Genomic DNA, 12508 nt, shown 5'->3' on the forward strand with positions numbered 1-12508 from the left:
GGAAAAAGTGGTACTCATCAAGCAGGCATGAGGCAAACACCAACGCCTGAAGTTATCAACACAAATTTAATTTTTGATTTTCTCAACACAACGTCAATAACTATAATTGTTCGAAATTTGCAAACTGTCGAATAAAAAATAACCGTTGGTTTTCCATTGGTTAAACTCTAGCCATTATCATTTAACAAACAAGCTTTATCAACTTTATCAATGGTCATTCTGTTCAACTGAAGCCAGAAGCAGCAGTTTTTCTTAGGCAAATAAATGGCTCTCCTGATTTTAAGCTCTTTAGTAATTTCTATTTTTACTTTCTTTATCTACATTATTTTGGCAAGGAGAGAAAGATTCAAACTTCGTGAGAAAATCGGATTATCTGGTCCAGAGCCACATTGGTTTTTGGGAAATTTGAAGCAGACTGCAGAGTTCGTGATATTAAAAATCAAGAAAACTTATCATTTGATAATACTAATTTCCAGACGCAAGGAAAAACTTGGATATGACGATGCAAATAGATGGTTTAACGAGCTTCACGAGCAGTATGGAGAGACTTTCGGGTTTGTGGTTACTGTAACTTAAAATTTAATAGTTCTAGGCTTCTAGAATTTACTATGGGTCGCAAATGAATATTGTTATATCAAATGAGAAAGATATTAAAGAAGTTTTTATCAAAAATTTCTCCAATTTTTCCGACCGATCTGTACCTTCAATTTACGAGGCTAATCGTGAGTTTTCCATTTTGATGTTTGATTTCTAGCATAAGTAGAGTTACAGAGCTAACTGCATCTTTGCTCATGAATTCTTACTCCTCTGGTTGGAAGCATACACGATCTGCAATTGCTCCAATATTTTCAACGGGAAAAATGAAGGCAATGCAGGAAACAATTAATTCGAAGGTGGATCTTTTCTTGGATATTTTGAGAGAAAAAGCAAGCTCCGGGCAGAAATGGGATATTTATGAGTTAGTTCAAAAATTTTTGAATGATTCGGATATTTATTATTTCAGCGATTTCCAAGGTCTAACCCTAGATGTGATTGGGAAATGTGCATTTGCAATTGATAGTAATTGCCAGAGAGATCGAAATGATGTATTCTATGTGAACGCAAAGAAGTACATTTCGAACATTGACATCCGACACAGTAAAATCATTGCAGCATCCGGTAACTGTAAAAATAACCATAAATAATTTCACATATTTTCATAGTTCTTCTCCCGGAACTTTCCACTTTTTGGAAAGCACTTTACAAATACACACCACTGGCAGATGCAGAAATTCCACTTGTCGAAGGACTGTCAAATGTGTAGGTTTCCGACAGGACAAGGCTAAGTTCTGCTCTGAGTGATCCATTTTGTTTTTACAATTAGAACACCTCCCTTGCAGTTACGAAAGGCGCCGTGGTGGAGAAGGATCCGACAGTGTAGATCTATTAAAACTACTGTTAAATCGAGAAGATGACAAATCAAAACCAATGACAAAACAAGAAGTAATTGAAAATTGTTTTGCATTTCTATTGGCTGGTTATGAAACAACAAGTACTGCAATGACATATTGTTCATATCTCTTATCAAAATATCCAAATGTTCAACAGAAATTATATGAAGAAATTATGGAAGCAAAAGAGAATGGGGGATTGACTTATGATTCAATACATAATATGAAATATTTGGATTGTGTTTATAAAGAAACTTTGAGATTCTATCCACCAGTCATTCAGTGAGTTATTTGAGTTTTTGAAAGTAATTTTTATCTCAGCATTTCAGTTTCATCCGGCGTCTTTGTCGAGAGGATATTACGATTCGTGGCCAATTCTATCCGAAGGGAGCAATTGTAGTTTGCCTGCCACACACTGTCCACCGTAACCCAGAAAATTGGGATTCCCCCGAAGAATTCCATCCGGAAAGATTTGAGAATTGGGAAGAAAAGAGTAGCTCATTGAAATGGATTCCATTTGGTGTTGGACCAAGATATTGTGTTGGAATGAGATTTGCTGAAATGGAATTTAAAACCACAATTGTCAAGTTACTGGATACTTTTGAACTGAAACAATTCGAAGGAGAAGCTGATTTGATTCCAGATTGTAATGGAGTTATTATGAGACCAAATGATCCTGTTAGATTGCATTTGAAACCGAGAAACTGATTATAATAATTATCCAACATTCATTTGAATTCCGCCATTAAGTATGTATAAAATATCTTGTTTTCTAAGTGTTTTATTATGATATTCGGTCGTTTTGGATCATTATAATTGTATTTAGACAAAATCCGCATTGGCGCTACTCCTCCTTTAAGAACGCGGTTCAGAAACTTGCCAAATTACCACAGTTTCCCGAATAAAAACGCACATTCATCAAAATTGAAAGAAAACACCTACAGTACCCAAAACTGAAAATATTTTAGTTGTGTCGAGACCAAGTACCCCTTTTTTTGCATCAAACTCTGGAGTCAGGTGATTTAGCCTCAACTCTATGAAAGAAGTTTTTCAACCACCGTTTTTTGTCACTCATTTCCCCCTCAGACAGCCTTTGCAAATCGTTCCCCACAACATCATACCAAATCACAAAATTTGCTGATCACAAACTATTCCCAAATATTTGAACAAGAAGAGAATCAGCCGATAAATAGTGAAAAGAGGGCCTGGTTAGACTCTAGCCATCAGTTTTTATCAGTTTTATGAGTGACGAAGCCCTTAAAATGACCGAAAACATTGATGATTCGATTGCAATTTTGTAAATGTTATCTTTGATAAAATAACTCTCGATTTCGACAATATTTCCCAGTTTCGCATAACTATTTTCTCTCTGTCAACACTTTATTCAATCAGAAAAATTGTTTCAGATGGCTCTTCTGATTCTCACCTCAATTTTAATACTTTTGGTATCTTTTATCATTTATATTCTTTTTGCAAGAAGGGAACAATTCAAACTTCGTGAGAAAATTGGATTAACTGGACCAGAACCTCATTGGTTTATGGGAAATTTGAAGCAGATCGTTGAGTGAGTAAAATATAATTTTATTTTGTTTATTTTGTGGAAATTTTTTCAGCCGGAAAGAAAAACTAGGATATGATGATTCAAATAAATGGTTCAACGAGCTTCATAAGCAATATGGGGAGACTTTTGGGTTAGTATACCTGCGCATTTTCAAATTAAAAAAAATTATTTCAGAATCTATTTTGGCGCGCAGATGAATATTGTTCTATCAAACGAAGAAGATATTAAAGAAGTTTTTATTAAGAATTTCTCAAACTTTTCCGATCGAATTGTGCCACCAATTTTCGATTCTAACCGTAATTTTCTTTTTTCTTTTTTTTTAACTGTACATATCAATATATTTCTTACAGAACTAAACCAGTCTCTGCTCCAAAACACGTATGCGACTGGCTGGAAACATACTCGATCAGCAATTGCTCCGATTTTCTCAACGGGAAAAATGAAGGCAATGCAGGAAACAATTCATTCGAAAGTGGATCTTTTCTTGGATATTTTGAGAGAAAAAGCCAGCTCCGGACAGAAATGGGATATTTATGAGTTAGTTCAAAAACTGAATTTATAGGCCTCACCTTCAGCAAACTTTTGTTTCAGAGACTTCCAAGGTCTAACTCTAGATGTGATTGGAAAGTGTGCATTTGCAATTGACAGTAACTGCCAGAGAGATCGAAATGATGTATTCTATGTGAACGCTAGAAAATTTATTGCAAATATTGATATTCGACACAGTAAAGTCATTGCAGCCTCATGTAAGTATACTTTATCCAGGAAACATTATAGAAAGGGTTTTTCAGTTATTCTTCCGGAACTTGCACCTTTGTGGAGAGCACTCTACAAGTATACACCGTTGGCAGATGCAGAAATTCCACTTGTTGAGGGATTGTCTAATGTGTAAGTCTTTTTTTTATATTAGAAATTATTTCCTATGGCTTAGTTTCAGACATTTTGTTCAGCACTCCGTTTTTATTGGAAAACTTCTGTTCTTTCTCCCTTATACTAACAAAGATTTTCAGTTACGAAAGACGCCGCGGAGGAGAAGGATCTGACAGTGTGGACCTGTTAAAACTACTGCTAAATCGAGAAGATGACAAATCAAAACCAATGACAAAACAAGAAGTAATTGAAAATTGTTTTGCATTTCTATTGGCTGGTTATGAAACAACAAGTACTGCAATGACATATTGTTCATATCTCTTATCAAAATATCCAAATGTTCAACAGAAATTATATGAAGAAATTATGGAAGCAAAAGAGAATGGGGGATTGACTTATGATTCAATACATAATATGAAATATTTGGATTATGTTTATAAAGAAACTCTGAGATGTTATCCACCGGTTATTCAGTAAGTTTCAATTGCTAAATAACTGAAATTTTTAAAGAATCTTTAAATTTAAGTTTCATCAATAGACGCTGCCTCGCAGACATTACGATTCGCGGACAATTTTATCCAAAAGGATCAGTAGTCACATGCTTACCTCACACAGTTCATCTCAACCCAGAAAATTGGGATTCCCCCGAAGAATTCCATCCGGAAAGATTTGAGAATTGGGAAGAAAAGAGTAGCTCATTGAAATGGATTCCATTTGGTGTTGGACCAAGATATTGTGTTGGAATGAGATTTGCTGAAATGGAATTTAAAACCACAATTGTCAAGTTACTGGATACTTTTGAACTGAAACAATTCAAAGGAGAAGCTGATTTGATTCCAGATTGTAATGGAGTAATTATGAGACCAAAGGATCCTGTCAGATTGCTTTTGAAACCGAGAAACTGATTATAATAATTATGCAATATTTTGTTTCAATTTCCCAATGTATAAAATATCATATTTTCTCGGTGAATCTCGTGCAGTCAACTTATTTGAAAAGAAAGATTTTGGAATATTACAGATTTCAGTAGTATTTTGTAGCACTTCAAATTGGTTTCAATATTTTGGTACCAAACTATGATACTTCATCAGGCAAATTCAATCAAGGTCCGAGTCAGTCACAGCTAGGCGTACATCTATAAAAACTCAACTGACGAGATCAAAATCGTAACTTCGTCAAAATGTCAACGACCACTTTGGATGGCTATCGCCTCGGTTCCAGTGATTTTGGTAACTAAGCCCCCAATTGAGAACATGTAGAAACTGGAGCTCATACAAATTTTGAAACCGCAATGTATTTTGATAATTTATTTACACTTCTTGGTATATATGTACAAAGGAAAATATATGATGATTAGTTTCTCGGTTTCAAATGCAATCTGACAGGATCCTTTGGTCTCATAATTACTCCATTACAATCTGGAATCAAATCAGCTTCTCCTTCGAATTGTTTCAGTTCAAAAGTATCCAGTAACTTGGCAATTGTGGTTTTAAATTCCATTTCAGCAAATCTCATTCCAACACAATATCTTGGTCCAACACCAAATGGAATCCACTTCAATGAGCTACTCTTTTCTTCCCAATTCTCAAATCTTTCCGGATGGAATTCTTCGGGGGAATCCCAATTTTCTGGATTACGGTGGACAGTGTGTGGTAGACAAACTACAATTGCTCCCTTCGGATAGAATTGACCACGAATCGTAATGTCTTTGAGACAACGGCGGTTGGAGAAGCTGAAATTTAGAAAATTAGGCAATTATTCCTGATTTCTGAATAAAAAACTTACTGAATAACCGGTGGATAACATCTCAGAGTTTCTTTATAAACATAATCCAAATATTTCATATTATGTATTGAATCATAAGTCAATCCCCCATTCTCTTTTGCTTCCATAATTTCTTCATATAATTTCTGTTGAACATTTGGATATTTTGATAAGAGATATGAACAATATGTCATTGCAGTACTTGTTGTTTCATAACCAGCCAATAGAAATGCAAAACAATTTTCAATTACTTCTTGTTTTGTCATTGGTTTTGATTTGTCATCTTCTCGATTTAACAGTAGTTTTAATAGATCTACACTGTCGGATCCTTCTCCTCCGCGGCGTCTTTCGTAACTGAAAGTTAAAAATGTTACAGGAGAATGAGCTAATTGATATGACTGTAATAATTGTCTATAACTTTCAAAACTTACACATCTGCAAGTCCCTCAACTAATGGAATCTCAGCCTTTGCCAAATCTGTGAACCTGTATAGTACCTTCCATAGTTTTGATAGTTCCGGGAAAAGGACTGAAAATAAACATTTCCCGCTTGTCCAGGTTTCCATCACAACTTACAAGAAGTGCTGATAATTTTACTATGTCGAATATCTATGTTCGTAATAAATTTTCTTGCGTTCACATAGAATACATCATTTCTATCTCTCTGGCAATTACTGTCAATTGCAAATGCACATTTTCCAATCACATCTAGGGTTAGACCTTGGAAATCGCTGAAATAATAAATATCCGAATCATGCAAAAGTTTTTGAACTAACTCATAAATATCCCATTTCTGTCCGGAGCTTGCTTTTTCCTTCAAAATCTCCAGGAACAGGTCAACTTTCGAATGAATTGTCTCATGCATTGCCTTCATTTTTCCCGTTGAAAAAATCGGAGCAATTGCAGATCGAGTATGCTTCCATCCAGATTCGTATGTGTTTTGGAGCAACGATTCTTTGAGTTCTAAATAAGAAAATAGTAGGTTCCAACTGAAAGTGAGTGGTGCTCACTATTATCTTCAATAATTGGTGGTGGAGTTCTGTCCGAAAAATTCGAGAAATTTTTGATAAAAACTTCTTTAATATCTTCCTCATTGGTAATGTTTATGTTGAGCTGGGTGCCAAAGTAGATTCTGAAATTATAATTCAAAATTTAAGTTTTCACAATTAAAAAAAATCTTACCCAAAAGTTTCGCCAAATTGTTTGTGAAGCTTGTTGTACCAATCATAAGAATCATCGTAACCTAGCTTTGCTTTTCGCCTGAAAATAAAAATTAAGTTTTCATATTTAATGTTTTGAACTTCAACTAACTCAATAATTTGTTTTAAATTTCCCATAAGCCAATGAGGCTCTGGTCCAGATAATCCAATTTTTCCTCGAAGTCTGAATCGTTCCTTTCTTGCCAGAATAACATAGATGATAAATGATACAAGGGATACCAAAATTGAAGTTAGAATCAGGAAGGCCATCTGGAATTGTTCAAGTTTAAAATGTGGAAGAAAAAAGTATCTTCATTGCTCACTTTAGCAGCCTATATCTCGGTTGCCATCGGTTTTATCAAAAAATTATCAACTGCCAAAATAATTTTAATTTCTTTGTCTATATTTTTGAAGTGTATCATTTTTTGATATCCTTAAAATGAACTGAGAAATAAGTTGTCAAAATGAAGTAAAGAACATATTGTTTCCAACTAATCGATCAATTAGTGAAAAGGAAACAACGGTGGAAAAATAAAAAGATAGACTCCGACCACTGTGATGTCTCTGTTTATATACCAGCAATTGGGTAGAGTATAGCGTGAACTTTTTGTATCCTATACACATCAACTAATCATGTTTATAGTAGACGTGCGCAAATATCATAACAAACCACAAATGGTCACAAATGAAGAACGATTGCACCAAGTCACGGTTATTTTGAAAACTTAGAATTTCGGCTAAAAATACGGTCTCGGGGCGATCGAAACTATGTAGCTACCGTACGCTTATTTTTTCGTAATTTTCCCCTCTATTTGTAAATGCACGTTCGCTGAATCTTTTCGAGTTTAAAAAGCAAAACCTTTTTATTTTATGGGAATTATGAAAAAAAAAGTTTGACGTACATGAAAGTGTATGTAAAATAATTTCGTAATAGTTACGGGTACTGTAACTGCAAAGTTTTGCCCGTTCCGAGACCCGTTAGCATATTTGTGTCTAAATCGCAATACTTCGCAACGAGCTTTAGCCAAACTTCCGGTACTCGGTCTCGACACGACAAATTTTTGTTAAATGCGAAAATATGTGCGCCTTTAAAGAGTACTGTAATTTCAAGTTTTCGTTTCTGGGCAATTTTCATCGATTTTGCAAGGTTGTTTAAAGGGTTATTGGAATGTTTTAATTTAAATAAATATACTTTTATCGGAAAAGTATTAAAAGACGATGAACATCCAGCAAAAACAAAAGTTTGATAGTACAGTACTCCTTAAAGGCGCACATCTTTTAGCATTTAACAAATGATTGTCGCGTCGAAACCGGGTACCGTATTTTTAGCTGCAAAAATTTAAAAACGCTCAGAATCTCGTTCAAATGTTCTTTCAAACAATGTAACAATGTGACCAATACTTTTTTGTTTATATAAAACAGTCTGTGTCTCTAATCTCTAGTTTAACACTGTCCTCCGTACCCCACAATTATTCATTCATACTTTTCATCGAGCTTTTGTGTACAGGCTCTCTCACTTTGATTTTATTAATTATTTATATTTAATTACTACTGAATAGTTTTTGAATATTCTTCTTCTATTCGAATCAGGAAACTTTTGGAAACCGGTGCTAAGTCCCTTTGATGCTCCCGAGTGGACTTTGAAGGAGAAATTCGAGATATTAGAGCGTGAGCTTAAATGGGAACAAAGGCGAAGAACGACAGAGAAGCCATCATCCAAAGTGGTTTCGGTGGATCTACAGAGTCTGGAGAATGTTCGGATAGCAGCTTCTACTGCGACATCTTCGACAGCCACGGTGGCTCAGATGCACAAGAAGAGGAAGATTGCCTTCGAATTGGATCCGGTGCTAACAAGTCCCGCGTGGCAGGCCTATTAGGTAAGTTTTTTTTTTTTAATTTTTGTTATTTGCTTGTTTAAATTATTGCTCTTTTCAGGAAATTAATGACTAAATACATCCTCCCAACAGAAGGCACATTTCCAAGGATAACTTTTTTTTTTAATAAATTGTCATTTTTAAATTTATAAAATTGTACCAACTCATTCTAACATTTTTAGTATTTACAAAATCTGTATTCGAACTCGTTTCAGTTTACGAAAATTTAAGAAATTTAAAACAAATGGATGTCAAGCAATAATATCGGCCTAATAACTACGGTTTTTGGGGAAAATACCGAAGGAAATTTGAAAGCATCACGGGGATTTTAACATAAATAAAACACAGTTGGCTGGGAAATGATAGGGGAATGAGTAGGGCAATCAGTATAAATATGAAACAAAAGAAGACTAGACAACAAAGAATTTGTTAATCGAATGATCGGATTCCAAGGCACTATCAGAAATTTCACGATGACGGAGTTCTTGAAGATTCTCTCCGTTGTAGGAGACAATTGTCTTCAAGTAGATCGGCTTTTCAGTTGCAGTCACTTTCGCTTGAACACGTTCCAGCCACAACTTGTTCACATCTGAAAATCAGTTTTTAAATCAATTTTAATTCTGAATTCACAGAAAAATCTACTCACTGGACAAATCTCTCTGACAAGTGCTCAAACAATCAGTTCCAACAGATTGAGCATTTTTCAATGGAGAAAACTCTTCGTTCCTCGCCACCTCCCAAATGAAAAATCGCTTCGAGAGCTCGAAGACGTCGAAAATAAACTGCTCCAGCTTGATACCATTTGGTTTTTCCGGTTTGACAATGGTTCCCTGCTCATTCACATAGGAAATCTTCTTGTGAGCACGATGATATGGAAGACGAGATGATGGAGAGCAGACTCTGTATTTATTTTAAAATTAAGCTTTTTCTCCAAATTTGAAATTACAAACCTATCCATGAAATCCATCGTGAAAAAGTGATTTGCAATAGATCCTGCACCAAACAAATATTTTCCATCCGGTGTCTTTTGTTCAGCCAACTCGGCTCCAAGCTCCGAATATTCAACGACACGTGGTAGTCCTCTATCAAGACAAACTGATCCGACGAGTTCTCCTTTTTGCTTCGGAACACACTTGGTTGCAACGTCAGCTTCGTTTGAAATGGCGAATCCGATGAAATGAGGGTCGGCAACTTTGCACAGAATGTTGTCCACACAATACACATGGAAATATTTGATTCCTTTCGCGCGAAGACGTGGCAAATGAGCAGAGATGGCAGAGTAGAGACCTCCGTTGCCGTCTGAAAAAAAATATGATTTTTCGGTTTTTTGTGAGAAAATCGATAATTTTCTTTTTTTGAAATCCAGAAAAAAGTCTAGATTTTATGTTCTAAAAAAAGTTGAGTTTGATGAGAACACATTATCTTTAAAATATTGAAAATTCGATTTTTTTTTCGTTGAAAAACTCATTTTTTAAAATTTTTGTGTCGATTTACGCAGCTGGTGTACTCCCCGAGAAAGAATAATTATTTTTTTGTACGAAATTTTTAAGTATTCGGATAAAATACTTAATTTTAGATATTTTTTAAATTCAAATCGTCAACTAATTTATATTTTTAGTGTGTTTTGGGTGAAAATCCATGCAATTAATACTGCTTTCAATATTGACACCGAAAATACTTTAAATGTCATATAATTTTTCGTTTTGAAGATTAAAAAATAATCAAAAAGTCAGAATTATAGCTGAAAAATTCGTAAAAACAGTTTTCCTCGAGGAGTACACGAATTGCGTAAAAACTCATACTTGGAGCAGCAACAACAGATCCTTTAGTTCCGAGAAGGAAGTTTCCCTGCTCATCGTATGCAGCAATTTCATCTTGTGAGAAAATAGTAATTTGTTCATCGAAATCGAATCCATGATGAGCCGCCAGTTTCTTCACATGCTCACGAGTAGCCTCCTCTGTTCCAGGTGACGTCATAACTGCCCAGTGAATTTTTCCCGGATTCTGATGCTCCCGTTCTCCAGCGAGAGCCTGAAGAAGTGCAATTTTGGCAGCTTGAATTCCCAAAAGAGAATCTCCAAATGAAGCGTTAATTCCCAATGGAATCGTTCCTTTCGGTTGACTTGATCCAAGACGTGTAGCTTGTCCACCGGCGAGCACAATTGCACATACTTCTCCACGTCCAATAGCATCCATTCCCTTGTTCCAGAGACCATCGAGGATCTGAAAATAATGTAATTTTAATGATGGTTTTACCTAAATATTAAAAGTCTCTACCACTTGATGCAATTCAGCTTGTACAAAATGCTGAGAATCAAGAACCGGCTTAAGGTCTTCCGCAGTTGATGGAGCCCGTTGATCCGCTGAATCAATGAACCATTGATGAGCTTCCGAAAGGTTTAGAGTTGAAATTTGGTGGAAAAGCTTCGATTTTTCGGCATCCGAGAGCTCATTGTAAAAGTTGAGAAGTGGCTCAGAGCCCGGAAACTTTGAGATAATCTCGTCTTTTGGTGGAGCAGTGATGGTCATCGTACTGAAAATAATGATCAAAATTAAATAAACGATTCTCCGGTGGAAAACAATTCAAAAAGTGATAATACACGGCGCAAAGATAAGAAAATAATTATTCATAACGCTGTGTGTGGCAGCTTCTCTCTAATTACAGAAATGTTCATTTGGAAAATAGATAGACACAAAAAACTGCACTTATTTAACACGTTTCCTACTTTAAAACTCTAAAAACAAGGAGATGGAAAACAAGAAACACGACAAAATATTGATTGTTGGCTTAACGTTTTTAGAATGCAATAAAAACAGAGAATCTCTTGTTTCGCCGAAGAAAATGCGGAGAAATCCAATCTAAATGGAAAAAAAAAGTTTTTATTAAGAAAAATTCACTGAAAATGAAAAAAAATCTGCAAATTCTTCAAGAAAATGATGAAAAGATCACAAAACATATAAAAAAACATCTGAACATGGCGCCGCTGCCGCCATAAAAACTTAAAAGTACGCGAACACAGTGACGGAAAAATGCACAGAGTTCAATTCTCCCAATATATATATACCAGTGGATTTAAAAAGATTTTGAGTTTTTCGAGCACCGCAAGACTCAAACTTAATCTAAAAAATAACCAAAAAGACTAGCTTCCAATAGAAATGACGTATTGATTCAGCGACATTGAAAAAGTTGAAAATGAAAAAAATCCACCCATCGCAGGCGCTCTGCACTTCTACTGGTAGATCAAACAAAGAGGAGACTGATATCACTAGTGATCTTGATCCACGGCGGCAGCGGTCGTATTCTGATTTCCCTGCATTCTCTGCGTCTCTCACCGCGCTATATAAGGCGGCGAGAGAGCTCATTCGTGTTTTTCTGTCTCGTTTTTGTTTATTTGTTTATTTGTTTATTCTCGCGCGTTTTTCTTTAAAAAAGGTATTTAAAAAGATCACTGAAAAAACGTGCGAGGCTTGCGAAATGAGCGTGCGGTGGTTGCGAATTGGCACCGCCCACTGAAACCTTTTTTTTGTAAATCCTAAAAAATCTGCAATTTTGTCAGCAGCCAAGAAGCTTTTGCATTTTCCCTATAATTTTGTCGTTTATTTCACATTTTTGATTAGTTTTTGAACATTTTTAGTCGCTAATATGGTTGAAAAATGAACTTAAGTCTACAGAAAAGCGCGAAAAACTCCGAAATTAGGGTTTTTGTAATTATTTTGGCATAAAATTCGCCATAATTCAATCTTTCAGCGTTCTCTTTCATTTTCTACGTATACGTGCTTAAAACTGTTGAAAATTACTCCTTCTTTCCAG

General features: G+C 35.3%; 5 protein-coding genes across 5 annotated transcripts; 3 read left to right on the forward strand and 2 right to left on the reverse strand.

The window, feature by feature from the left end:
• The first annotated feature begins 206 nt into the window (after positions 1 to 206).
• Positions 207 to 2202, forward strand: cyp-25A1 (Cytochrome P450). Its single transcript, NM_065374.5, has 8 exons — positions 207 to 422; positions 477 to 554; positions 601 to 722; positions 772 to 958; positions 1004 to 1158; positions 1203 to 1299; positions 1380 to 1712; positions 1760 to 2202. The coding sequence occupies exons 1-8, from the start codon at positions 265 to 267 to the stop codon at positions 2136 to 2138; spliced, it is 1509 nt and encodes a 502-aa protein (NP_497775.3). The 5' UTR covers positions 207 to 264; the 3' UTR covers positions 2139 to 2202.
• Positions 2203 to 2836: 634 nt separating this feature from the next.
• Positions 2837 to 4827, forward strand: cyp-25A2 (Cytochrome P450; the record flags this gene model as incomplete). The annotated part of the gene is made up of 8 exons (NM_065375.3): positions 2837 to 2994; positions 3044 to 3121; positions 3166 to 3287; positions 3342 to 3528; positions 3583 to 3737; positions 3783 to 3879; positions 4002 to 4334; positions 4388 to 4827. The coding sequence occupies 8 exons, from the start codon at positions 2837 to 2839 to the stop codon at positions 4764 to 4766; spliced, it is 1509 nt and encodes a 502-aa protein (NP_497776.2). The 3' UTR covers positions 4767 to 4827.
• A 326-nt stretch (positions 4828 to 5153) lies between these two features.
• cyp-25A3 (Cytochrome P450) lies at positions 5154 to 7093 on the reverse strand (the record flags this gene model as incomplete). The annotated part of the gene is made up of 8 exons (NM_001047385.5): positions 5154 to 5593; positions 5647 to 5979; positions 6057 to 6153; positions 6201 to 6355; positions 6401 to 6587; positions 6635 to 6756; positions 6807 to 6884; positions 6936 to 7093. 8 exons carry the CDS (start codon positions 7091 to 7093, stop codon positions 5215 to 5217), a joined length of 1509 nt encoding a protein of 502 aa, NP_001040850.1. The 3' UTR covers positions 5154 to 5214.
• A 1101-nt stretch (positions 7094 to 8194) lies between these two features.
• Positions 8195 to 8864, forward strand: C36A4.11 (uncharacterized protein). Its single transcript, NM_001026033.5, has 2 exons — positions 8195 to 8700; positions 8759 to 8864. Exons 1-2 carry the CDS (start codon positions 8502 to 8504, stop codon positions 8764 to 8766), a joined length of 207 nt encoding a protein of 68 aa, NP_001021204.1. The 5' UTR covers positions 8195 to 8501; the 3' UTR covers positions 8767 to 8864.
• On the reverse strand, positions 8862 to 11230 carry C36A4.4 (putative UDP-N-acetylglucosamine pyrophosphorylase). Its single transcript, NM_065376.7, has 5 exons — positions 10975 to 11230; positions 10500 to 10920; positions 9648 to 9996; positions 9344 to 9597; positions 8862 to 9286 (listed from the first exon to the last, which is right to left on the reverse strand). Exons 1-5 carry the CDS (start codon positions 11224 to 11226, stop codon positions 9108 to 9110), a joined length of 1455 nt encoding a protein of 484 aa, NP_497777.1. The 5' UTR covers positions 11227 to 11230; the 3' UTR covers positions 8862 to 9107.
• Between the last annotated feature and the right edge of the window lie 1278 nt (positions 11231 to 12508).

The sequence above is a fragment of the Caenorhabditis elegans genome, chromosome III (genome assembly GCF_000002985.6).
Source record: "Caenorhabditis elegans chromosome III".
NCBI lineage: Eukaryota > Metazoa > Nematoda > Chromadorea > Rhabditida > Rhabditidae > Caenorhabditis > Caenorhabditis elegans.

What these genes read in the sequence shown, in the direction of transcription:
- C36A4.11 (NM_001026033.5), top strand. Translation starts at nt 8,502, where the DNA reads ATGGGAACAAAGGCGAAGAACGACAGAGAAGCCATCATCCAAAGTGGT.
- C36A4.4 (NM_065376.7), bottom strand. Translation starts at nt 11,226, where the DNA reads ATGACCATCACTGCTCCACCAAAAGACGAGATTATCTCAAAGTTTCCG. An exon ending in ACGATGGATTTCATGGATAG is followed by an intron (nt 9,598 to 9,647) that starts GTTTGTAATTTC and finishes AAATAAATACAG; the next exon opens with AGTCTGCTCTCCATCATCTC. An exon ending in TTGTCAGAGAGATTTGTCCA is followed by an intron (nt 9,287 to 9,343) that starts GTGAGTAGATTT and finishes ACTGATTTTCAG; the next exon opens with ATGTGAACAAGTTGTGGCTG.
- cyp-25A1 (NM_065374.5), top strand. Translation starts at nt 265, where the DNA reads ATGGCTCTCCTGATTTTAAGCTCTTTAGTAATTTCTATTTTTACTTTC. An exon ending in CAGTATGGAGAGACTTTCGG is followed by an intron (nt 555 to 600) that starts GTTTGTGGTTAC and finishes CTAGGCTTCTAG; the next exon opens with AATTTACTATGGGTCGCAAA. An exon ending in TTCTATCCACCAGTCATTCA is followed by an intron (nt 1,713 to 1,759) that starts GTGAGTTATTTG and finishes TCAGCATTTCAG; the next exon opens with TTTCATCCGGCGTCTTTGTC.